Raw genomic sequence first — 25,720 nt, 5'->3', positions numbered from 1 at the left:
TCCAGCCCTTCACTTTCAGTCTGTATGTGTCCCCTGTTTTGAGGTGGGTCTCTTGTAGACAACATATATAGGGGTCTTGTTTTTGTATCCATTCAGCCAGTCTTTGTCTTTTGGTTGGGGCATTCAACCCATTTACGTTTAAGGTAATTATTGATAAGTATGATCAGATTGCCATTTACTTTATTGTTTGGGGTTCGAGTTTATATACCCTTTTTGTGATTCCTGTCTAGAGAATATCCTTTAACATTTGTTGGAGAGCTGGTTTGGTGGTGCTGAATTCTCTCAGCTGTTGCTTGTCTGTAAAGCTTTTGATTTCTCCTTCGTATTTGAATGAGATCCTTGCTGGGTACAGTAATCTGGGCTGCAGGTTATTTTCTTTCATCACTTTAAGTATGTCTTGCCATTCCCTCCTGGCCTGAAGAGTTTCTATTGAAAGGTCAGCTGTTATCCTTATGGGAATGCCCTTGTGTGTTATTTGTTGTTTTCCCTTGCTGCTTTTAATATTTGTTCTTTGTGTTTGATCTTTGTTAATTTGATTAATATGTGTCTTGGGGTGTTTCACCTCGGGTTTATCCTGTTTGGGACTCTCTGGGTTTCTTGGACTTGGGTAATTATTTCCTTCCCCATTTTAAGGAAGTTTTCAACTATTATCTCCTCAAGTATTTTCTCATGGTCTTTCTTTTTGTCTTCTTCTTCTGGGACTCCTATGAATCCAATGTTGGAGTGTTTTTTTTTTTTTATTTTTATTTTTTAAGAGGATTTTATTGATGGCATTTTTATTGTCTTCATAATAAAATACGAAGCTCAAAACTGGATCACTTGGCCCTTTCTCTTCTTATCACCTCCCAGCTCAAAATGCTTGCATCTCTTAATAGCCAGCATTCTCTTTGATCTACAGTTGGGCTCAACACATTCAAGCCTCAGTACAATCTTCTTTGTAGTTTTAGCCTTTTTCCGGAAAATCGGCTTAGTCTGCCCACCATAGCCACTCTGTTTCCTGTCATAACGCCGCTTTCCCTGGGCATACAGAGAATCCTTGCCCTTCTTGTACTGTGTCACTTTGTGGGGCTGATGCTTCCCACACTTCTTACAGAAAGTCCGGCGGGTTTTTGGAACATTCACCATGTTCGCGAGAGCGATACCAGCACAGAAAGAAAGAGCTGTTGGAGTGTTTAATATTGTTCTGGAGGTCTCTGAGATTGTCCTCATTTCTTTTAATTTGTTTTTCTTTTTTCCTCTCTGATTCATTTATTACCTCTACCATTCTACCTTCTACTTCACTAATCCTATCTTCTGCCTCCGTTATTCTGCTATTTGTTTCTGCCAGAGTGCTTTTGATCTCATTTATTGCAATATTCATTATAAAATGACTTTTTTATTTCTTCTAGGTCCTTGTTAAACCTTTCTTGCATCTTCTCAATCTTTGCCTCCAGGCTATTTATCTGTGATTCCATTTTGATTTCAAGATTTTGGATCATTTTCACTATCATTATTTGGAATTCTTTATCAGGTAGATTCCCTATCTCTTCCTCTTTTGTTTGGTTTGGTGGGCATTTATCCTGTTCCTTTACCTGCTGGTTATTCCTCTGTCTCTTCATCTTGCTTATATTGCTGAGTTTGGGGTGGCCTTTCTGTATTCTGGCCGTTTGTGGAGTTCTGTTTATTGTAGAGTTTCCTCGCTTTGGGTGGGGTTGTATGGGTGGCTTGTCAAAGTTTCTTGGTTAGGGAAGCTTGTGTCGATTTTCTGGTGGGTGGAGCTGGATTTCTTCTCTCCGGAGTGCAATGAAGTGTCCAGTAATGAGTTATGAGATGTCAGTGATTTTGGAGTAACTTTGGGCAGCCTGTATATTGAAGCCCAGGGCTGTGTTACTGTGTTGCTGGATAATTTGTGTAGTATGTCTTGCTCTGGAACTTGTTTGCCTTTGGGTGGTGCTGGTTACAGTCTGGAGGAGTTTGATGAGCTCCTGTCAATTAATGTTCCCTGGAGTCAGGAGTTCTCTCGTGTTCTCAGGATTTGGACTTAAGCCTCCTGCTTCTGGTCTTCAGTCTTATTTTTACAGTAGCCTCAAGACTTTTCCTTTTATACAGCACCATTGATAAAATATCTTGGTTAAAGATGAAAAGTTTCTCCATGGTGAGGGACACCCAGAGAGGTTCACAGAGTTACATGGAGAAGAAAAGAGGGAGGAGGGAGTTAGAGTTGACCTGAATGAGATGAGGTGGAATCAAAAGAGGAGAGAGCAAGCTAGTCAGTAATCACTTCCTTATGTGTGCTCCACAGTCTGGACTATTCAGATATGTTCATGGAGTTATACAGAGAAGAGAAGAGGGAGGAAGGAGACAGAGGTGGCCAGGAGGATAAAAAGGGGGGAATCAAAAGGAGCGAGACAGATCCAGCCAGTAATCAGTTCCCTAAGTGTTCTCCACCGTCTGGAACACACTGGTGATTCACAGAGTTGGGTAGAGAAGAGACAGGGGAGGGAGGAGACAGAGGTGATCTGGTGGAGAAAAAGGAGAGTCCAAAGAGGGAGAGAGCAGTCAAGCCAGTAATCTCACTCCCACATAAAAATGGGTACTGAAGATTGAGTTCTTAAAGGTATAAAATTGATAACAAATACCAAAAGCAAAGATTAAAAATCTAGAGTAGAGGTTGGATCTTCAAAAATACAGTATTAAAGAAAAGAAGGAAAAAATCACAAGACAAAGTCACAAAAATTATAATATATATATATGTGTATATATATATATATATATACACATGAAGTTTGCTTTAAAAAAAATAGGGTCTTTTTATTGCAAAGTAATAGTAGGTTATAAAAATGAAAATTAAAGGAGTAATAGAGGATTTAAAAATTAAAAAAAATTTTTTTAAAGAAGAATGATTGTAAAAATAGTAAAAATATATCTAGGACTTTCTCTGGTGTTGTGGTAGACAGTGTGGGGTCAATTCATTTTTGGATAGTTCCTTGGTCTGGCTTATCTTTCTCAAGATCCTTAGGCCTCTTCCTGAAGTGGCAACCCACTCCAGTATTCTTGCCTGGAGAATCCTAGGGACAGAGGAGCCTAGTGGGCTGCCTTCTATGGGGTCACACAGAGTCAGACACGACTGAAGCAACTTAGCAGCAGCAGCAGCATAGGCCCCTTCCTATGTAGTCGGTACTAACTACAGGGTTTTAATCTATTGCACCTGTCACTTCCAAGGCGGTTCCCTCTGTTTTAGCTTCTTCTGTTTGCTGGTCTCTTCAGTATCTGATTTCCACCCTGACACAAGGGGGGTGGTGGTGGACATTTTTTTAGGCTCACTTGTTCAGTCGTGCTGTGGGGAGGGAGGAATGCTGCAAACAAATAACACTGCGTGTGCTCGCAGTGTCTCAGCCACACTGGACCTGCCCCTGCTCACCGTGCATGTGCTTTCCCTGCCCACACTGCTCAGGCTCTAGGTTGCTCCGCCAGGAACCGTCCTAGGCCGGCCCTGGGCTGCATGCACCTCCCAGGTCTAAGCCGCTCAGGTTCAGGCACTCAGGTAGTCCTCAGAGGCTCAGACTCGGTTGGGCCTGCGTTTGTGCCTTTCCCAGGTCCAAGCAGCTCAGGTGATGAGGTGTTTGGCGAGCGCAGTCGATGTGACTTATCGCCTCGCTCATCCCTGCCGCTGGGTTGTCTGGGTGTACAACCGGTGCACCTTCTCAGGCGGATGTTGACCATCCAGAACCCCAAGAAGTCTTAGTTAGTAAAGAAGCCTGTTTGCAGTTTGGTAGATAATGTTTCTCTGGGGCTGCGATTGCCCCCTTCTAGCTCTGGCTGCCTGTCACCAGAGGGGGATGGTCTGCAGCCAGCTATCTCTGTTCAGTCTTTTGTTCTGTGAGTGGACCTGACGGTGTCTTAGGTTAGGGCTTTTTGCATGGTAGCTGTCCCACAGTCTGGTTTGCGAGCCCAAGTTAGTTCGTTCAGACTGCCCTCGGGGCATTCAGGCCCCGTCCTTACTCTAAGCGATGCAGCCCGCGCCTCCCTGCCCAGCCCCAGCTTGCTAGTGGCAGGTGCAGGCATCTGCGCTCCTTCTCCATGGGGGAGTTACCGTTGGACAGGTAATCTGTGGGTTTTAATTATTTATTTAGTTTTCCTCCCAGTTATGTTGCCTGCTGAGGTTCCAAGGCTCGCCACAGACTTGGCAGTGAGAGTGTTTCCTGGTGTTTGGAAACGTCTCTCTTTTTAAGACTCCCTTCCCGGGATGGAGCTCTGTCCCTACCTCGTTTGTCTCTTTTTTTGTCTTTTATAATTTTTCCTAACTCCTTTCAAAGACAATGGGCTGCTTTTCTGGGTGCCTGATATTCTCTGCCAGCATTCAGAAGTTGTTTTGTGGAATTTACTCAGCGTTTAAATGTTCTTTTGATGAATTTGTGTGGGAGAAAGTGGTCTCCCTGTCCTATTCCTCCACCGTCTTCTGGATAATTTTTAAGAGTATAAAGGAGCCCCAAGGCCAAACACTTTGAGAACCTCTATCTTAAGACATAAGAAATGGAAATAGAATCAACAAATTTCTGCTCTTAGAACCCAATCCAAAGCTACTTTTTCAGATTTCTAGGATTTTGATATATTGAGATCTTGTCTCAAATGCTCCTTGCAACACAATAGGCAATCATTATCACCAAGTGTAATTCACAGGTACAAATGAACATGACGTTGGTGAAAGCATGTTTGTTCCTATGCAGTCCTGTCCTGGCTGAACTTCAGAATGCAGCTCAGAAATGTAGATAACTGAAAGATGCATTTGTAAGGCCTCCATCTGTACACATTGATGAATGTATTCAGAAAGATTATTTCCCTCTCAACTTTCTCCATCTGTGCTCACACCTTAAGTTAACCAAAGACATTAAACAATGAGCATCGTACCCCAAAATGTTGAGAAAGGGAAACTGTAATGAAATGACTTTAGGGTTAAATTGCATTAAGTGGCCTACATTTCTGTGGCCATTTTAGAGCCTTTTTGCATGCTCCATCTCTCAATTTCTCCAACCACAAAAATCTTTCTTTTTTTTTCAAGGCCTTTTATCCCTCAGATACTTTTAGAATTGATGCTGTATGTTTGTAAGTGTGACACGTTGTGACTGACATTTTTGCAAAGTTTGGCTGGCTGTACATAAATTGGTTTCAAAGAACAGGATTTGACCAAAACCACAAATCTAAATCATACTTATTATTACATGGATTTCAGTGAATCCCATGCTCTAAAACATAAACCCAAACAGTCAAAGTCCGCTAGAATGTGATTTGCTTATAAAGCAGGTACAAGACGTTCTGGATCAGCACCGTGAAAGCCTCCTGCTACATTTCATTCCATAATATGACATCTGAGAAGATCCTGGCAGATTTCTGTTTAAGGCCACAGGTTATGTTGTCTCCTAAAGCAAAAGACAGGACACTGACAGAAGGCACATGTTCCAAGGAGTCAAATGGTAATAATTCCCTCTGGGTGTGTAAGTAGAGAGACTGGAGGGAAAAGGACTCGTTTCAAGGATAATAAAGCGTGAAGCACTCAGAAGTGTTGAAGGTACAACCTCAACCCTACAAGCTGATAAGCAGGCCTAGACTTTTATTTATAGTGACATGAGTGACATTTATCTGCCTTTTACTGGAACATCTAATCCACTTGTCAAGGTGTGTCTTAAGCGGACACCCGATTTCTGGCCAGAGTTGGCAGGCTTCAAATACAAATGTGACTGCCCTGGCTGAAATTCAGGATTGAAAAAAAAATCGTGGAGATATGAAATCATCAGGGAAATACATCAACTGGATTTCAGTTTGCTGCAGAGACTACATCACCTGAATAGGGTATTGGCTTTGTGGTAGAAATTATGGTCAGTCAATCAAAGTAGAAACAGAGATGAATTACCAAAGGGCTTACAAACTTCAGTATCTCTTCTTGTTGTTGTTTAGTCGCTGAGTCGTGGCCAACTCTTTTGCCGCCCCGCAGACTGTAGCCCGCCAGGCTTCTCTGTCTATGGGATTTTCCAGGCAAGAATACTGGAGTAAGTTGCCATTTCCTTCTCCAGGGGATCTTCCCGACCCAGGGATCAAACCCATGTCTCTTACATTGGCAGGCAGGTTCTTTACCACTGAGTCACCTGGGAAGCCCCAGTATCTTCCTACTTAGCCCTTAAGTTCAATCATAAGAGAATTGTTATGTCTCTTCCTTGTGCCAAATTATTAACAGAGTCCACTTTCAGGAAGTGAAAACCAACGTGAATCAAGAACATACACAAATACTGCCTGACGTCTCTGGAGTCACTGAGGGGGATCCAGACAGTGCCCTCTTCAGGGCCTGGCAGTAAGTAGCAGATGATGTAAAGTGCAACCACATTTCAAATTAAGTAGCAATAAGCAACTGAAAGAGCAGTACAAGAAGGAAAAAAAAAAAAAAAAGGCCATAGTTACCCCCCCCCAAAATTAAACAAACAGGACTTACTGTAAAAGTTCAGAAGAGAGAAAGAGGAAAAGGCTAGTGTGGGCAGGAACTCAAGTAAGACTTCATGGGAAGTAGGACTGGGAAGAATCTTGAAGGACAAGCCAGTAGGTAAGATCTTCACTAGAACGACATGCATTAATTAACTCCAGGGATCCCATCCCCTCCACACACACACACACACACACACACACACACACACACACACACACACACACACACACACCGCACAGGCATTCTTGGCTTCTTTCTTTCCACGTGGTTCCTTGGCCATGGGCCCCCCGATGGTGCTGTCCATGGTGCTACAGAGCAGGGCCTCTATGTCACAGGCTGCACCTCACTTTCAGGCTAAAGGACAAGCACCTTAGGAAAGTCTGTCCTGTTTCCTCTTTGCCGTAGGTAGTGCTGTGCCCAAATATAGTTCTGTTTTCTTTTTTAAAACCAACTTCGTTTCGCTTTAATTTACATACATTGAAGTGCATCTGTTTCAAGTGTACACTTCAATGAATTTTGACCGGTGTATGTACTTGCGAAATCATCACTACAACAAGGATATAGAATAATTTCATTGCCCCCCCCCACACACACACACACAAAGTTCCCTGTGCTCTTGTGCATGGGGTGGCAACTCCTCCCCTCACCCCTGGCCTCAGGCACAATTAATCTGCATTTTGTTCCAATAGATTAGAATAGTTTTTCTAGTGCGTGCTTGTGTGCTCGTTCATGTCTGACTCTTTGCAGCCCCATGGATTGTAACCTGCCAGTTTCCTCTGTCCATGGAATTCTCTAGGCAAAAGTACTGGAGTGGGTTGCCATTTCCAGGGGATCCTTTTGACCCAGGGATCAAACCTGCGTCTTCTGCATTGGCAGGCAGGTTCTTTACCACTAGCGCCACCTGGCAAGTTTTTGGTTTTTTTTTCTAGGTTTTCCTGTAAGTGAAACCTGCCATTTGCAGTCTTGTGTCTGACGTCTTTTCCTCAGCATAATGGTTTTGAAACATCCATATTCTGTGAATCAATCCTTTGTTAATTGCTATGTCGACGTACCACAATTTCTTGGACCATTTACCTCTTGGTGGATATTTGAGTTGTTTCCAGTTTTTTGGAATAAAGTTTCTGTGGACACCCTTGTACAATTTTTTTGTGTGTTTGCAAATACACTTTTCATTTCTTTAGGGAAAATACTAGGAATAAGAATTGCTGGTAACATATATCGCTTCCCTGTTGGCTCAGACGGTAGAGAATCCACCTGCCATATAGACCTGGACTAGATCCCTGGATTGGGAAGATTCCCTGGAGGAGGGCATGGCAACCCACTCAAGTATTCTTGCTTACAGAATCCCCATGGACAGAGGAGCCTGATGGGCTACAGTCCACGGGGTCACAAAGAGCCGGATACAACCAAGCAACATTTATGTTATATATGTTTGATGATTATAGGCATGGCCTCTATGAGCATTCTTGTCATTGTCTTAAACCTTAGGAGGCTCTCTGATTTCTGTGAGTGGAATTCATACTCCTTAGACTAGCATCTTTGGCCCTCTGCCTTCTGTTTTTCATTATTTTGCTTTTCTACCTCGCTAGTATACTTATACTTCACTCACTCACACACAATTGAACTACTTGCTTGTCCTCAACTGAGCCAAACATAAGTGGCAGTGCTTCCAGGACTGCACATGGATTTCCTCCTCTTTCTGCCTCATTGTCTGTGACCACATACCCACCGGCCAAATGATCAGTTTTAAGTCCTAACTCAGATGTGTGACTTATGCACATTCTTAAGACAAATTTCACAGATACCATGAATCTTGAAATTTTGTTTGTCTCTAAACATTTCAAGCATGTTTGTAAGATTTCAGAAATCCTCTTTTTGAAGGGAGGGGAGTATAGAGGGCATTCTCTTCACAGATTCAGTCTTCAGGCATTTATTGAGTATCTACTGTGAGCAAGGCATAGTAGTAGATACATTTGTAGAGTCTCTGTAGGATGGGTGTGGGTCACTGCAGCAGTCAAAAAGGGCAAGTAGCAGACAGCTCTAAGCGAGCATGAAGTGACCACATGGGCTGATACAATTTTATCTGAAGCACAAACAGGAAAACTGAAATGTACAGTTCATGATGATTACAAAGAGGAAGAAAGGGTTTATTTCACCCTGTTCACTCAGCTGTTTTCTCTTGTCAACTTAAAAAATACACAGTGCGAGAGTTGCAAGTTAAGTTTTGTTTGAGGCAAAATGAGGACTGTAGCCTGGGAGACAGTGTTTCAGATAGCTCTGAGAAACTGCTCAAAGGGGCAAGGCGGAAGATCAGCATATATGTGGTTTTGGCGAAGGTGGAGTACATGAAATTAAGCACGTTATTTTTTGCAGAAGGTTTCTGCTGGTCATGAGGAGCAGCTGTCACCATGAAGGATTTCATGCTTTTTTAGATAAAGAAGATATAAGAATTGGGCTCATAAAATTGGCCCCTGAAAATATCTAACTATCTGGAGATGTGTCCTATCAGTTCCCCCCCACCCCCAACCCCCAGCACAGAGGATCTCATTACTGCTCTCCACCCTGAATTCCTTTCAGGTGGTGTCGAAGATAAGCAGCACATGCTTTAATCCTGTAGAGGTAGATGGCAAGTGCCAATTCGTAGTTGACACTCTTGCCAATTTGTAGTTAACACCCTTCAAGGTGGGCTTACCTGGTGGCTCAACTGGTAAAGAATCTGCCTGCAATGTGAGAGACCTGGGTTTGATCCCTGGGTTGGGAAGATGCCCTGGAGAAGGAATGACTACCCACTCCAGTATTCTGGCCTGGAGAATTCCATGGACTGTATAGTCCATGGGGTCACAAAGAGTCGGACACGACTCAGTGACTTTCACTTTCACTCTTCAAGGTAAAGCTAATTATGAAGATGAAAACAAGGATGGCTGAGAGAAGAACTGTGCATTTTAAAAAATTACCAGTGGCTCGCTTGGCTAAATTTGCTAAAACCATACCAGTTTGAAGGAGAAAGTGCATCGGTGTAGAAAGCATGCAAGCACCATGTCCCATTTCTTGTATTTTTTTTTTTAACTGATTCCCACTGTTCTGCAAATCTTCGTGTTCTTTTCTGAAATGAATCTTCTACCTGGACTAGTGCACATCTTTGTCTTAGAACATGTTACTCAAATGGAATCACTCAAGAAACTTGAATAAGAACTAAGACAGAATTGGACACTTGTGTGATGCAGAAATGAGTCATGATTCAGCTTCTAGCTGCACAATGTGGGAGCTAGTCCAGCACCATGGGAGAGTGCCTCAAATTAGTTAGTGCTCTCAGAAAGTTAACAAAGTAAGAACCTGCAAGCTTTTCTGTGTGTGAACGGCAGTCACGTGTTTCTATCTTTCTATCATGGGATCACTTACTTAAGGACAACTGGCTTAGAAACCTCCATCTTTTACAGTGAGCACTTTAGCTGATGTCTGGGAAAAACAGGATTTCATACGAAAGACTGGAACTATTTTTCATGCAGCTGATCCCATGACCCAAGGTGAATCAAGTAAAGCTCCAAAGAATACGTTTCCCTCTGTCTAGTACCCAGAGATCCCACAGCATGTGAGCCTGACTTTTACTACCCAGTCCATAGTCTCCTCCTGAAATCTCATTCATTTTTGCCCAGCCAACCACCACTGTCAGGCTATGGATGCTACGGCCCTAAAAGATGCTTCATTGGAGAGAGGAATAAGACATGTGGAGCTTTAAGTTTACATAGTGACCCAAGTCACTGGCCTGACTCTAGACCTACTGCTGTGTGGCCTTGAACAAGCCTCTCACCTCCTTGGGACCTCACCGTCCTCACCTGTAAAGCCACTTGCTAAACCCAGTACCTCTGAGGATTCTTCTGGCTCTAACCATCCAGTATAGACACCCCTTCCTTGTCCAAATGCCTGTGGCATTTGTGATTTTCACTGAATACACTGACATACACAACTTGTTGCCGCTTGTTTTCAGCTGAATGGGGCTTCCCTCCCTGCAGTCATTCAATGCTTTTGGTGGCGTTTGATAGACCTTGACTGCACAGCTTTGTGTCAGCCTCTTTTACAGGTGCTGGGTGTTTATAAAAAATGTCCTGTTCTCCTAGATTCTACAGTCTTGCTTGGGGTAGGGAGCAACTAAGTGAAGAAACAATATGTAATTGGGTTGTGATAAATGCTATGGAGTAAAATAAAACAGGGCCTAGGGATAGAGCGTGAGAGTGGGGTTTGGGCTGTATTTTAGTGTCAAGAAGAGCCATTTTCCATTCTTTAAAATTGGAGTTTGCACGTGTGTGCTAAGTTGCTTCAGTCATGTCTGACTTTGTGCAACTCTGTGGATGGTAGACTGCCAGGCTCCTCTGTCCATGGGATTCTCCAGGCAAGAATACTGGAGTGGGTTGCCACGCTCTCCTCCAAGGGATCTTCCCAACCCAGGGATCGAGCCTGTGATTTCTAACGTCTCCTGCACTGGTAGGGGGGTTGTTTACCACTAGCATCACCTGGGAAGCCCTAACATTGGATTATAATTAACATATAGCTTCTGACCCCAGTTTCTGTGTGTAATTGCAATTCTCCATCAAGCAATTCTCTGATACCAGCTGAGTGTCCTACAATTCAACTAGGTTCTGACACTGTCTACCCCAAGACAGCATCAGACCACGTTCATGCAAGTTCGTGCGTTCGATGCACAGTGAGGCCAAACAAACTGAAACGTCAGAGTTTGGAGCAGAGAAAGTTTTACTGCTGGGCCATGTAAGGAGACAAGGTAGTTCTTGCCCTGAGAAACCTCTAGTTTCCAAAAAAGTTATGGGAAAGCATTTTTAGGGCCAGAGAAGGGAGTAGTGTCACAGATCTGAGGTCAGCTTGTGCAATCATCTGACTGGCTGATGGTGAGGCAGAAGGATGGTATCACAGGGATTCAGAGTATCAGTCCTCAGGCTCCAGGAGGCTTGGGGGTCTGTGCTCTCGGTCTTCAAGTAGTCAACATCTTCCATTTGTTGGAGACTGGGAGGCTTTTACATCTTTAAAACCACTCAGGAAATTTGCATCCAATATTGTTATCTAGATATTTTGTGTGTGTGTTAGTCACTCAGTCGTGTCCCACTCTTTGAGACCCCACAGACTGCAGCCCACCAGGCTCCTCTGTCCATGGGATTTTCCAGGCAAGGACACTGGAGTGGGTTGCCATTTCAGGGGATCTTCCTGACCCAAGGATCGAACCCGGGTCTCCTGTACTGCAAGCGGATTCTTTACCATCTGAGCTATGAGAGGAGCTAAAGCAGACGATGTGGGTAGTGGGGGAGGCAACCCAGGAAGGCCCCAAGGGGTACTTCTTGGTTACAATATCTGCCCCTCCACCTTTCTTTGGTATTCCTGTCAACTACAAATTGGCACTTGCTATCCACCTATCTATTTGGTATGCCTCTACAGACCAAAGTGGGAATCCGGGAGGCAGGCACCTCTGCAATTAATGAGCACATTTAAAACTCCCCAACCTGCAGACGCCACACACAGGAAACACTTCCAGGAGACTCCCAACAAGAGTACCAATGCTACCACCAGTTTCAGGTGGTGATGGGGTTCTAGACTTCTGACTGCTTTCAGGCATGGGGGTCTCCACCCTAGAGAAGGAGGGAGATGGACAGTGAGAACATCTGCCAGGAACTGCTTTCAAACCTAGGCCACCCACAGAGTCCCCCATGAAAACAGCTGAAAAGCAAAGGGAATGACAAGGACTTTACGATTATCTGCAGACCTAAGCTAAACCGAGAGAACTTTCCAGCTATATCTTGGGACTCCCTTCCAGACGAGCTACTCTTAGGAACCTTTTCCTGTCTGTGCCTCCCTGAACTCCTGAAAGTCTCCAGTGTTTGTTAAGAGACAGCATTGTCTAGAGTTTGATGAGTCTCTCCGGCAGACTGTAGACCTCACAGGCAGAAACCCTTACCCAGATGTGGTTGGTCGGCTTCTGTCCTGACGGGGGGTTGCCTTCTGCTGCCCATGATCATTTATGGACCAATTGTTAGTTGAATATTTCAGCCCTTTTTGTCTACAGCACCTGGACCTGTCGAACTCAGTGATCGATGTTTCTAGCCTCCACGGCCTTCTCTCACTGCTCCAAGTTGGGGAATCTCAGCCTGGAAGGCCTCCAGCTTTCTGGTCCCATTGTTGATAATCTTGCTAAGAATACAAATTTACTGAAATTCAACTTTTCTGGGTGTTCTGGATTCTCTGAATCTGCCCTGAAGATTTTGCTGAGCAGCTGTTCCAGATTGGATGAGCTAAAACTCTCTTGGTACTTTGACTTTGCTGAAAAGTACATATACGTGGCTATTGCACATGTGTTGGGAGAAGGCAGTGGCACCCCACTCCAGTCCTCTTGCCTGGAAAATCCCACGGATGGAGGAGCCTGGTAGGCTGCAGTCCACGGGGTCACTAAGAGTTAGTCACAACTGAGCGACTTCACTTTCACTTTTCACTTTCATGCATTGGAGAAGGAAATGGCAACTCACTCCAGTGTTCTTGCCTGGAGAATCCCAGGGACGGGGCAGCCTGGTGGGCTGCCGTCTCTTGGGTTGCACAGAGTCTGACATGACTGAAGCAACTTAGCTGCAGCAGCAGCAGCAGCAGCAGCAGCATACGTGTCAGAGACCATCATCCAGCTGAATCTCAGCAGGTACTGAAAGAATCTGCAGAGATCAGATGTCTCTACCTCAGTTGGGAAGATGTCCCAATCTTGTCCACCTAGACTTAAGTGATAGTGTTATGCTGAAAAATGACTGCTTTCTAGATATTTACCAACTTAGCTACCTCCAACATAGCACTCAGTTGGTGCTATGACATAATACCTGAAACTTTACTTGAACTTGGAGAAATTCCCACCCTAAAAACACTACAGGTCTTTGGAATCATGCTGGATGGTAACCCTCAACTGTTAAAGGAAGCCCTCCCTGATCTACAGATTAATTGCCCCCATTTCACCACCATCACCAGGCTGACCATTGGCAACAAGAACCAAGGGATATGGGGCATCAAATGCTGACTATCACTGGAGAAGCCCAGTTGTGTAGAATGCATCTGTTGCAAGATGGTGTCTCCTCTTTTCTTTGAACAGGAAAAGTAGGCAGGAAGCCCAACTGTGGAGAGCTCAGCTATTTTTATTCTTAATTTTCTGTTGCCTTCCTTCTAGAATTATATTAGAGAACCATTGAAGAGAAAAAACTGTGAAATGTTGCTTTATAGAAATGATTTTGAAAGCTTTTATCACTGCTATACCCTCAAAAGCCTAAGTTCTATGCTTTTTGAAATTTTAGGGAGAGTGAACCTTTAATTTCAAGATAGCTTAAATAGCAAAATTTGAACCACATTTTCCAAGTGCCCTTCTTAGAAAATCTATTTAGAATCAGGCTTAAAAATCACCACCAGCAAATCTTTTTCATAGCCTATATGGCAACTGAACTTTCTTCTATTTAATTTTTCAGCACTGCTTTATTGTAAGACATAGGTTGCAAAAAATAATAAGCTATTTGTATTGTAAGCTGAACAGAATGAGAATCAGAGTAGATTTGCAGCAATATCATCTGAGGATATCAAGAAAAATAGACATCTCAACTGTGCCTTTAGATTTGCAATCAGGTTGATGGGAACAAATAGCCCCAACGTATTCACCTTAAAACCTAAATAAAGGAATAAATGATAAGCCAACCAGAGGTTTATAACTGGCATAGAATTTAAAGGCTCAAGAGACAGATTTCTATGACAAGCTAACCTGGGGTATCCTCTAATGCCCATTAATGAAGTCCCCTTTATGTATAGTTGGGAAGGTTCCCTGGAGGAGGAAATGGCAACCCACTCCAATATTTTTGCCTAGAGAATGCAATAGGGTTTTGCCTCTTGCCTGAAAAGAGTCAGACATGACTGAGGGACTAATACTTATCTACTTATTTACCTCTAGAAAGATTAAATCATGTTCTGCTGCAGCTGCTGACCTTCAACACCCCATGAAAGGAGTTCAGGGTGGAGAACAGAAATGAGGCCCTCAGTCCTGGAGGTGGGTGGGGACTGGCAGGACACGTTTTCAGGCAGATATTTCCAGGAGCTGATTTTAGGAGCCCAATTCTTGTATCTCCCCATATCTAGAAAAAGCACTGAAATTGTCCATGGTGAAGATGGTTCCCTGTGACTAGCACAGGCTTCACGAAACCAGTAGAAATCTCCTTGAAAAATATATGCTTGATGGTATGTACTTCCCCCTTCACCAAAAGTCACGTCTATACTGACCTTCCCCCCAACCTCTTGAGACCAGTTTCTCAGCACATTTTGCCTCAAGTAAAACTTAACTTGTAACTCTCACATCGTGCACTTTTTAACAGCCTTTTTAAAAAAAATTAGATATTGATTTATTTATTTGCTTGCACCAGGATCTTTAGTTCCAGCATGCAAACTCTTAGTTGCAGTATGTGGGATCCCATTCCCTGATTAGTGATCGAACCTGGGCCCCCTGCAGTGAGAGTGCGGGGTTTTAGCCACTGGACCATCAGGGAAGTCCTTGTGCATTTTTTAAAAGTTTACACTCCTCAATCTTGAGAAGAGCAAGTTTTGAACAAGAAAAGGAACAAAGGGTCTCTGTGGAGGTACCATCCCTGTTGGCATACAGTCCCACAGGTTGAGGGCTCTGTCCCCCAAGACTGTCCTCCTCTGAGACTTCAGAGACCACCTGAAGGCCTGGCCATCATGTGTGCTTCTGACCCAGGGGCTGTAGATCAGAAGTGCCTGTGACCTTCTCCTCAGGAAGTCATTAATTTGCTAGGGTGGCTCACAGAACTCAGAGATGCATTTTACTTACTAGCTTATCAGTTCAGTTCAGTTGCTCAGTTGTGTCCGACTCTTTGCAACCCTAAGGACTGCAGCATGCCAGGCCTCCCTGTCCATCACCAACTCCCAGAGTTTACTCAAACTCATGTCCACTGAGTCAGTGATGCCATCCAGCCATCTCATCCTCTCTCATCCCCTTCTCCTCCTGCCTTCAATCTTTCCCAGCATCAGAGTCTTTTCCAAGGAGTCAGTTCTTCGCATCAGGTCGCCAAAGTATTGGAGTTTCAATTTCAGCATCAGTCCTTCCAATGAATATTCAGGGCTGATCTCCTTTAGAATGGACTGGTTGGATCTCCTTGCAGTCCAAGGGACTCTCAAGAGTCTTCTCCAACACTACAATTCAAAAGCATCAATTCTTCAGCACTCAGCTTTCTTTACTATCTTATCAGTTTGTTATAAAAGGACCTCACCCGTGAACAGGCAGATGGAAGAGATGCATGGGGCTAGGGGGTGGGGAGGGGCATGGAGCTTTCCTGTTCCAGGGTCCACCATTTCCTCCAATTCAATACGTTCATCAACTCAGACCCTCTCCAAACTTATACTTTTGGCTTTTCTGCAGGCTTCATCTGGTGGGCATGATGTATCACTGGGTCCATTTCCAGGCCCTCTCTCCTCCCCTGAAACCAGAAGGTGGAACTGAAATTCCCAACCATCCAATCAAGGCTGGTTCTCCAGCCTCATTAACCTCACAGAAGAAATCTCTACTAGCTCTCAGAACTTGGAAAATTCCCTGGATTTCAGGAGCTCTGTGCCAGGAACTGGGAGACCAAGACCAAATATATATATATTTTATGATAAGTCATAATATCACAACCAACCATATGGTGAACAGTTCTTAAATGGTCAGTGAACTTTGACAGTTGTGCAGATGCATGGTAAAGTTAAAACAGCTCTGAACCTGCTGTAGCACTGTTCTCGTCATTTCCCTCCTTTGAATTTGACTGGCCTGATTGACTTGATTCCAACGCAGATGTAGCAGAAGGGATAGTATGTGACTCCTGAAGCCAGGTTGCTGCTGCTGCTAAGTCGCTTCAGTTGTGTCTGACTCTGTGACCCCATAGACAGCAGCCCACCAGGCTCCCCCGTCCCTGGGATTCTCCAGGCAAGAACAGTGGAGTGGATAGCCATTTCCTTCTCCAATGCATGAAAGTGAAAAGTGAAAGTGAAGTCACTCAGTGATGATCGACTCTTAGCAACCCCATGGACTGCAGCCTACCAGGCTCCTCCGTTTATGGGATTTTCCAGGGAAGAGTACTGGAGTGGGGTGCCATTGCCTTCTCTGAAGCCAGGTTCACTTCAGTTCAGTTCAGTTCAGTCGCTCAGTCATGTCTGACTCTTTGCGACTCCATGAATTGCAGTACACCAGGCCTCCCTGTCCATCACCAACTCCCAGATTTCACCCAAACCCACGTCCATCGAATCGGCGATGCCATCCAGCCATCTCATCCTTGGTCGGCCCCTTTTCCTTCTGCCCCCAATCCCTCCCAGCATCCGAGTCTTTTCCAATGAGTCAACTCTTCCCACGAGGTGGCCAAAGTACTGGAGTTTCAGCTTTAGCATCATTCCTTCCAAAGAAATCCCAGGGCTGATCTCCTTTCGAATGGACTGGTTGGATCTCCTTGCAGTCCAAGGGACTCTCAAGAGTCTTCTCCAACACCACAGTTCAAAAACATCAATTCTTTGGTGTTCAGCTTTCTTCACAGTCCAACTCTCACATCCATACATGACCACTGGAAAAATCATAGCCTTGACTAGACGGATCTTTGTTGGCAAAGTAATGTCTCTGCTTTTGAATATGCTATCTAGGTTGATCATAATTTTCCTTCTAAGGAGTCAGCGTCTTTTAATTTCATGGCTGCAATCACCATCCGCAGTGATTTTGGAGCCCACAAAAATAAAGTCTGACACTGTTTCCACTGTTTCCCCATCTATTTGCCATGAAGTGATGGGACCAGATGCCATGATCTTAGTTTTCTGAATGTTGAGCTTTAAGCCAACTTTTTCACTCTCCTCTTTCACTTTCATCAAGAGCTTTTTTAATTCCTCTTCACTTTCTGCCATAAGGGTGGTGTCATCTGCATATCTGAGGTTATTGGTATTTCTCCCAGCAATCTTGATTCCAGCTTGTGCCTCTTCCAGCCCAGCGTTTCTCATGATGTACTGCATATAAGTTAAATAAGCAGGGTGACAATATACAGCCTTGATGTACTCCTTTTCCTATTGGGAACCAGTCTGTTTTTCCATGTCCAGTTCTAACTGTTGCTTCCTGACCTGCATATAGGTTTCTCAAGAGGCAGGTCAGGTGGTCTGGGATTCCCATCTTTCAGAATTTTCCACAGTTTATTGTGATCCACACAGTCAAAGTCTTTGGCATAGTCCATAAAGCAGAAATAGATGCTTTTCTGGAACTCTCTTGCTTTTTCGATGATCCAGCGGATGTTGGCAATTTGATCTCTGGTTCCTCTGCCTTTTCTAAAACCAGCTTGAACATCTGGAAGTTCACAGTTCACATATTGCTGAAGCCTGGCTTAGAGAATTTTGAGTATTACTTTACTAGCATGTGAGATGAGTGAAGTTGTGTGGTAGTTTGAGCATTCTTTGGCATTGCCTTTCTTTGGGATTGGAATGAAAACTGACCTTTTCCAGTCCTGTGGCCACTGCTGAGTTTTCTAAATTTCCTGGCATATTGAGTGCAGCACCAGGTTAGACAAGGCAATACAGCTTCCACCGTGAAGGGAGAGTGTCTCTTGCTTTCTCTCAATTCATCCACCAGGTTATGAGGATGCCAAGAAACCACGTGGAGAGGCCAGGTGTTGCCATTCTGGCCAACAGCTCCCGCTGAGGTCCCAGCCTGGGGATGTTGGTTTTCTCCTTGTTAAGTTGCATGTGCCAGGTGAAGAGGTGGGGAATCCAAGCAGGACTTAGGGAAGCCCAGGCAGAGACAGCCTCATGGGGAAAGCATCGGAGGCCAGGTCAGCGTGCTGGTGGGTATGGATGAAGAGGCAAGGGGCCTCTCCCCAGCCTGTGGTCTGCCTCTTATGGGCCAGGGAGCATCCCTTACCCTGCCTCTCCCCCTCCATGAGAATATAGCTAGGTCAGACTACCTGCCTGTAACCACCAGGATGGAGAAGGCCATGACCCCAAACAGCAGCTATAATAATATCTGACATCTATTTAAAATCTTAGCAGCTTTCTGCTGCCCTGATGAAGGAGCTGGTTGGGTTTGGCAAATGGATGCAGCATTAGGCTGAAGGGGTCAAGTAAGGCCACAGACCAGTTTTGCAACTGAGAGCCGGCGTGCTACTCTAGACTCACGTGGGCCAATGTCAACCCCCCCTGTTCTGACAAGAGAGGCTTGATGTGACTTGGAATCTAGGTTCTGCAGGAAGTGATAAAGTGAGGTGCTGTGATGACTGCTTTTCTGACCGGGGCAGGACTGGCCACATAAACATCCAGACGCTCCTCACTTGATGATGAGCTCAGGCCAAGATGGGCCTCCAAGGGGAAAGCTTTGAGTCTTCTTTTGATCACTCCGAGCAGGGCTTGAGAGTCCTACTGGGTTGAGAGGCTCTTCAAGGATCTCAAGTTTGCTCAGCGGGGATGATATCAACCTTCCGTTTTTAATCAGCAGTTTTTCCCCTGAGGCCACAGAGAAGATGGGATGCAATCTGTCCCTACCCAGTTCTCGCAGAGCTTCTTCTGTAGGAAGAAACAGGGAAGATATTTGATTTCCCAGGTCATTGTATTGCCCATGGGGTCCCTGCAATATTCTGTTTCTGGAGATTTCCTGGGGGAGAGGGTTGGAGGTGGGAGCTGGCTAAACCAGGGTCCTGGTCCTTTCCCTCTAGGCAGAAGACTCTTGGAAAGGCACTACACCTTAAAGGATTCAGGTCACAAATAAACCCTCGAAAGTCCTTGTAAACATTTGTTAAATGTGCATTTATTAGAATAAAATTCAGACTCTCCCATGTGACGTGAGGGCAACATTATGTGCGGAGCCCTGTATCAAGGTCACAGGAAAAAAATCTCTGGAACTGACCAAGCCCCATGGCAACTGTTGCCATGAGCCTCTGAATCTAAACCTGCCAGCTGCCTGATCCCATGTTAGGTAAAATACCCACCCGGCTACCCCTCTATAGCATTCTATCCAATCACTAATGCCACCATTCCAGTAGGAATTTTCTCTGTCTTGAGGCTATAAAAATCGGCTACTAGCCCGCATAAGAGGTCAGCTCTCACTTGAACCACTCTGCTGTTCTAATAGTGTCTCCCACTCTAATAAACTTTATTCTTCTCTTATTTTGCCTCAGGTCTGGAAATTCTTCTCCAACCTGCACATGGGCTATGCCAATAAGTGCCCCAGGAACCTTCAGAATCCTTCCACGCAATACCAAGAAATTTGTGTGGGACCTCCCAGATGGGCCAGTGGTTAAGAATCTGCCTTGTGATGGAGGGGACGTGGGTTCAATCCTTGGTGGGGAAACTAAGACTCCACATGCCGCAGCTAAGTCTGGGAGCCACAACTACTGAGCTTTCGAGTTCTGAAGCTCGTGAGCCATGAACAGAGGGTCTATGAGCAGCAACCAAAGATCCCACATGACAAAACTAAGACCCGATGCAGCCAGATAAATAAATAAGTAAAAGTTAAAAAAAAAAAAAAAGGAAGAAGAAACTTGTGAAGTTATTCAACTTTGGGCAAGATAATGTGCAAACTAAGAATTATTACTGTGCATATACCTGTTTCTTCTTGTGAAAAGTTTTGTTTAATGCCAAAATGTTCATAGGGGTTTTCCTGTCAGTCCTTATGGGGAAAAAAAACCAAAACACCTGAATGATCTTTTGGGCCAATCCAATATATTAATAATCGTTCCTCTCCCACATTCTCCCAAGAGGACTTGCTGAGGTTTAAGGTCACTGTGGGGTTAAAATGGGAGACTCAGGAGCCTAACATGAGCTCTCTTCACATAAGAAAATTCTAACTGCTCACAGGAAAAAATGGTTAGCTATTCATGTAACCCCTCCCCTGGCACACTCATGCCCAGAACTACTAAGTCCCCAGTAGTCCACTTGTCTAACTCCTATTAGTCCTCTGAGACTCCCTCCAAAGGCAGCCTCCTGATTGAATCCATGCACAGGGCTGTCCTTTACATGTGTTTCCACAGAAAAGTGAAAGTGAAAGTTGCTCAGTCATGTCCAACTCTTTTCAACTCCATGGACTATACAGTCCAAGGAATTCTTCTGGTCAAAATACTGAAGTGGGTAGCTGTTCTCTTCTCCAGGGGATCTTCCCAACCCAGGGATCGAACCCAGATCTCCCACATTGCAGGCTGATTCTTTACCAGCTAAGCCACCAGGAAACAGCAAGTGATAACACTGGTGCATGCATGCGTGTTCAGTTGCTTCAGTCATGTCTTACTCTTTGCAACCCTGTGGACTGTAGCCTTCCAGGCTCCTCTGTCCAAGGGATTCTTCAGGCAAGAATACTGGAGGGGGTTGTCATGCCTTCCTCCAGGGGATTATCTTGACCCAGGGATCAAACCCGTGTCTCTTATGCTTCCTGCATTGGCAGGTGGGTTCTTTACCACTAGTGCCACCTGGAAAGCCCAATAATACCATTAGCTAGTATTTACTGCATGCCTTTATTAAGTGAGTGACTGAACAAATCATTACCTCTTATATTATTACCAAGGTATCTATGAGAAATGTTTGAGCTTGGAGATTGGATGCTGGCATCTCTGAAAAGGGGAAAGAACTGGCGCTTGGCAAGAATTGGGACCAGGATGGAAGACTGACAGCATTCCTGTGACTCTGGAGAGAGCGAGGTGGTCCACTTTCAGCTGATTTCATATCGTTGCCATAAGTATGCTCACAAGTGCTAGGAAGCCTGGCAGCAGGGCCCTGCAAACACCGCTTGGGAAACTTTGTTGTTGTTGTTCAGTCATTAAGTTGTGTCCAGTTCTTTGTGACTGCATGGACTGCAGCACGCCAGGCTTCTCTGTCCTGCACTATCTCTTGGAGTTTGCTCAAATTCTTGTCCATTGAGTTGGTGATGCTATCTAACCATCTCGTATCCTGCTGCCCACTTCTCCTTTTGCCCTCAATCTTCCCCAGCATCAGAGTCTTTTCCAGTGAGTCAACTCTTTGCATCAGGTGGCTGAAGTACGAGAGCATCAGCTTTTAGCATCAGTCTTCCCAATGAATATTCAGGGTTGATTTCCTTTGGAATTGACTGGTTTGATCTCCTTGCAGTCCAAGGGACTCTCAGCAAACTGCCATGGTTACTAACCAGCAGGATGCTGCAGAGTGCCTTCCTAGCTCTTGTCCTCTAGCACATTCCCTCGATAGGGAAGAATCCGGCTTTAAATTTGGGAAGACAGGAGATGGCAGACATCCTGTCCATCAGCATCAGCTGTCGCTGTCCTTTGAGCTGCCAATGTGACAGCTGGGGAAGAGAGGGTTCAAGTTGACTGGCAGAATGTTTTACATCGAATGAATTTGTGCGTAATAATAGTATAATAAATAAGTCTCTAGAGGCACCCGGTTATCGCTTGCATTCCAAAAGTGAGATATGGCCTTACCAGAAGCTCACAGAGCCATCTGTCACCAAATATTAGTCTTGGTGTCAAAGGTTGGACCGGCCTGAGGAAATGGAAAACATCACTGGAGGCAGGCAAATGGCGACACTGTGTCTGTCAAAAAAGATTTAAAGGGAGCTACCTCCAGGAGCCAGAGATTTCCAGATGATTTTGAAATAAATATATAAAACCCACTACCCAAAGCGGTTAGACTTGGGGTCTTGGGTACTGAATACTAATGAGCTTTCTCGTTGGATGAGTTCAGTTTCTGTCACTCGGCATCTGTTCTTGAGTAATCTAATCCTTATCTGCTTGGATTTGGGGCTGGAATTACTGAGATCTCCTTTAATGTGTTTTTGCCAGTTTGATGCATCAAAATCTGATTGTCCCCAAAGCACTCTGCTGATGACACAACCGCTGGTGACAGGAGCACTGAAAGTGGATGAAAGCTTGAGAACTGGATAAAAGCTGTTAGGATTTGTAGTTGTTTGCTTTCCTCTTTTTTTTTTTGGTGAGGAAAGGAAGGAGGGAACTCACAAGCTGACCCGACAGAGAACTGGGCATAAACAACCCCACCCGTCAACAGCAAAACCCTCAGACCACATGGCAACTGGGAAAGCCTGGGGTAGGGGGGGCCCAAGAGGCACTTGGGTGGTTGGGAAAGGAAACGCATTAGAGGAGCAATTCACTGAGATGAGAAGTTCCAGGACAGCCAAGTCCCAGCAGTTGCAAAAACAGATTTCATGGGCCTTTCAGAAGGTCTTCATAAGGTCTTCAGCCTGGACTGGCCCTGATAGGGTCTCATCCTGGAGGATGTGTGATGTCCCATTGCCATCGGGACCTTGTAGAGGCCTCCAGTGGGAGTTACAGGCATGGGTCCCTTGGGACAGAGTTCAAGCAAGGTCAGCTTTGGTGGTTCCAAGTCACAAAATTAGCCTCTGCTCGGGTTTCTCTGTTTCGAACAATCCCTTCCCAGTCTTCCTGGACCAGGGCTGGTGGGCATTGACAGCACAGATGGCAGAGTGGTCCCTACCTCCATCTAGGCCCTGAGGGCACCTCACTAAACGACTCCCTCCAGACTCCTTGGACTGGAGTTCTGCTGTGATTTTGGGAGCCGCTACTGATCAGATGGACCTGTGTGAGACTTGGAGACTGGTTTGTTCTGGTGGCAGGAATGGGAGTTATTGCATTTGTTGTTCAGTTGCTCAGTTGTGTCTGACTCTTTGGGACCCCATGAACTGTAGCATACCAGGCTTCCCTGTCCTTCCCTATCTCCCAGAGCTTGCTCAAACTCATGTCCTTCGAGTCGGTGCTGCCATCCAACCATCTCATCCTCTGTCATCCTCTTCTCCTCCTGCCCTCAATCTTTCCCAGCATCAGGGTCTTTTCCAATGAGTCTGCTCTTTGCATCAGGTGGCCAAAGTATTGGAGCTTCAGCCTCAGCATCAGTCCCTCCAATGAATATTCAGGATTGATTTCTTTTAGGATTGACTGGTTGGATCTCCTTGCAGTCCAAGGGACTTTCAAGAGTCTTCTGCAACACTACATTGCAAAAGCATCAGTTTTTTAGAGCTCAGCCTTCTCAGTTATTGCATAAAGGGGCCAGAATCCCAGCTGTACATGATAAAAAGAGTTCTGGAGACAGATGGTGGTGATGGTTGCACAAGGTGAATGTGCTTAAAGCCACTGAGCCATATACTTGAAAATGGGTAAGGTAGGAAATTTCACGTTACGTGAATTTTACCATGATTTTAAAATTTTCATTTTTATTTTTGACCTTGCAGCTTGTGGGATCTTAGTTCCCTGACCATGGATAGAATCTGGGACCCTGGTGGTGAAAACTTGGAGTCCCAATCACTCCAGGGACCACTAGGGAACTTTTTTAAAAGTTTTTTAATTAAAAAAAATCCACCATGGGAGAGGAGTTTCAGGGGGAATGGATACATATATATGTACTGAGTCCCTTTGCTGTTCACCTGAAACTATCGCAACATTGTCAATCAGTTCTATCCCAATGCAAAATAAAAAGTTTTTAAAAATTCCATTCTTATGCACACATAAAAAGGAAACTATGAGCTAATTCAGAAAGTTAACACTGTTTTAAAAGTCTTACCCATATAGAACCCATCCTTGTAAATCACATAGATCACACTCTGATTCAGAGTCGCTGATACTGAGGTTTGTCAGCATCGCCGCTCTCTGCACCCTGAGGAGCAAGGCTGGGCAGCATTTAAGGCTGCTTGATCGTCCCCAGGACATTCATGCAGGGGCCTGCCGCCCATCCCGCAAGTGCCGACATCAGCAACACCCGCGCCCTGACTCCTGACTGGCCAACACGGCACAGCCTGGTCTCAGAGCTGTTTCAGTTCAGTTCAGTCGCTCAGTTGTGTCCGACTCTTTGCGACCCCATGAATCGCAGCATGCCAGGCCTCCCTGCCCATCACCATCTCCCAGAGTTCACTCAGACTCACGTCCATCGAGTCTGTGATGCCATCCAGCCATCTCATCCTCGGTCGGCCCCTTCTCCTCCTGCCCCCAATCCCTCCCAGCATCAGAGTTTTTTCCAGTGAGTCAACTCTTCGGATGAGGTGGCCAAAGTACTGGAGTTTCAGCTTTAGCATCATTCCTTCCAAAGAAATCCCAGGGCTGATCTCCTTCAGAATGGACTGGTTGGGTCTCCTTGCAGTCCAAGGGACTCTCAAGAGTTTTCTCCAACATCACAGTTCAAAAGCAACAATTCTTCAGCGCTCAGCCTTCTTCACAGTCCAACTCTCACATCCATATATGACCACAGGAAAAATCATAGCCTTGACTAGACGGACCTTTGTTGGCAAAGTAATGTCTCTGCTTTTGAATATACTATCTAGGTTGGTCATAACTTTTCTTCCAAGGAGTAAGCGTCTTTTAATTTCATGGCTGCAGTCACCATCTGCAGTGATTCTGGAGCCCAAAAAAATAAAGTCTGACACTGTTTCCACTGTTTCCCCATCTATTTGCCATGAAGTGATGGGACCGGATGCCATGATCTTCGTTTTCTGAATGTTGAGCTTTAGGCCAACTTTTTCCCTCTCCTCTTTCACTTTCATCAAGAGGCTTTTTAGTTCCTCTTCACTTCCTGCCATAAGGCTGTTGTCATCTGCATATCTGAGGTTATTGATATTTCTCCCAGCAATCTTGATTCCAGCTTGTGTTTCTTCCAGTCCAGCATTTCTCATGATGTACTCTTCATATAAGTTAAATAAGCAGGGTGACAATATACAGCCTTGACATATTCCTTTTCCTATTTGGAACCAGTCTATTGTTCCATGTCCAGTTCTAACTGTTGCTTCCTGACCTGCATACAGGTTTCTCAAGAGGCAGGTCAGGTGGTCTGGTATTCCCATCTCTCTCAGAATTTTCCACAGTTTATTGTGATCCACACAGTCAAAGGCTTTGGCATAGTCAAGAAAGCAGAAATAGATGTTTTTCTGGAACTCTCTAGCCTTTTCCATGAACCAGCGGATGTTGGCATTTGATCTCTGGTTCCTCTGCCTTTTCTAAAACCAGCTTGAACGTCAGGGAGTTCACGGTTCACGTATTGCTGAAGCCTGGCTTGGAGAATTTTGAGCATTACTTTACTAGCCTGTGAGATGAGTGCAATTGTGTGGTAGTTTGAACATTCTTTGGCATTGCCTTTCTTTGGGATTGGAATGAAAACTGACCTTTTCCAGTCCTGTGGCCACTGCTGAGGTTTCCAAATTTGCTGGCATATTGAGTGCAGCACTTTCACAGCATCATCTTTCAGGATTTGAAACAGCTCAATTGGAATTCC

General features: G+C 44.8%; 1 protein-coding gene and 1 pseudogene across 1 annotated transcript; one reads left to right on the top strand and one right to left on the bottom strand.

Moving 5' to 3' along the window:
- Window positions 1–768: 768 nt before the first annotated feature.
- LOC138091669 (large ribosomal subunit protein eL42) lies at window positions 769–1,148 on the bottom strand. Its single transcript, XM_068987593.1, has one exon. The coding sequence runs from the start codon at window positions 1,123–1,125 to the stop codon at window positions 805–807; it is 321 nt and encodes a 106-aa protein (XP_068843694.1). The 5' UTR covers window positions 1,126–1,148; the 3' UTR covers window positions 769–804.
- An 11,322-nt stretch (window positions 1,149–12,470) lies between these two features.
- LOC138091104 (S-phase kinase-associated protein 2-like) lies at window positions 12,471–24,235 on the top strand (annotated as a pseudogene).
- The last annotated feature ends 1,485 nt before the right edge of the window (window positions 24,236–25,720 follow it).

Source organism: Capricornis sumatraensis, chromosome 15 (assembly GCF_032405125.1).
Source record: "Capricornis sumatraensis isolate serow.1 chromosome 15, serow.2, whole genome shotgun sequence".
Lineage (NCBI taxonomy): Eukaryota > Metazoa > Chordata > Mammalia > Artiodactyla > Bovidae > Capricornis > Capricornis sumatraensis.
This window is presented reverse-complemented; position numbering and strand designations above follow the sequence as displayed.